Genomic DNA, 714 nt, shown 5'->3' with positions numbered 1-714 from the left:
GTGGAAGAGGACGAGGAGCAGCCCTGCCGTCAGCACGGAGCAAGCGTGGCACAGGGCCACCCGCCACGTCTTGGTCTGGTAGCCCGTGACCTCCTGGAAGAAAGGAGGTGACCTTTACAGGGATGCTTATTCATAAGATAAACAGAAACTATAATTATCAAGCATCTAAATCCTAAACTGATAAAAGCCCTAAGCCTCCTGGCGTGATTTAACACCAGGCAGGTGACAACCAAGTAGCTTTGGGGCTGGAAAACCACCGTCTCGTGCCAGTGTTGCAGATAACATGCATTTTTTGTGCCAACCTTTCCCAAGCGTGCCTTCCTCCCCGCAGCGAAGCCCTCGGACCTACCATGCGGGATTTATCGGTGTCTCGCTGCAGTGTCCCGTAGCCCGGCCGCTGGTTCCCCAACAGCCTGCTGTTGTCTGCAAAGTCAAAAAACAGGGGAAAAATATAAGGGGAGCTGATCCGAAGCGTTATTTAGGAGATGCCACAGTGATGGGTTCCCGGCTGCAGCGATGACATCCCCGGATCAGTCCCAGAAGGTGGCCGGACTCGGTGTCCCCTCTGCCATCCACCCCGGCTCCCGGCAGAGCTGCTCGGGGCCACCTCCGCTGCGCAGGGGGATGCCGCGGGCACGGGGCACCCCAGCACTGCCCGGTCACCCTCCCGCGGCACGTGACAGTCACGCGAACGATGCCAAAGGAGCCCGGGGA

At 58.5% G+C, this 714-nt stretch overlaps 1 protein-coding gene across 1 annotated transcript in view; it reads right to left on the bottom strand.

The window, feature by feature from the left end:
• ATP13A2 (ATPase type 13A2) overlaps positions 1–423 on the bottom strand; it is a gene marked incomplete at its 5' end in the record, with an annotated part of 9,724 nt that extends 9,301 nt beyond the window's left edge. The window contains 2 exons of the mRNA XM_009586099.1: positions 1–93; positions 350–423. The exon at positions 1–93 is cut by the window's left edge and continues 69 nt beyond it. Coding sequence (XP_009584394.1) covers positions 1–93; positions 350–423 — 167 coding nt within the window. The remainder of the gene's footprint in view (positions 94–349) is intronic.
• Between the last annotated feature and the right edge of the window lie 291 nt (positions 424–714).

The sequence above is a fragment of the Fulmarus glacialis genome, unplaced genomic scaffold (genome assembly GCF_000690835.1).
Source record: "Fulmarus glacialis isolate BGI_N327 unplaced genomic scaffold, ASM69083v1 scaffold27699, whole genome shotgun sequence".
Lineage (NCBI taxonomy): Eukaryota > Metazoa > Chordata > Aves > Procellariiformes > Procellariidae > Fulmarus > Fulmarus glacialis.
The sequence above is the reverse complement of the archived record's forward strand: the minus strand, read 5'-3'. Positions and strand labels throughout refer to the sequence as shown.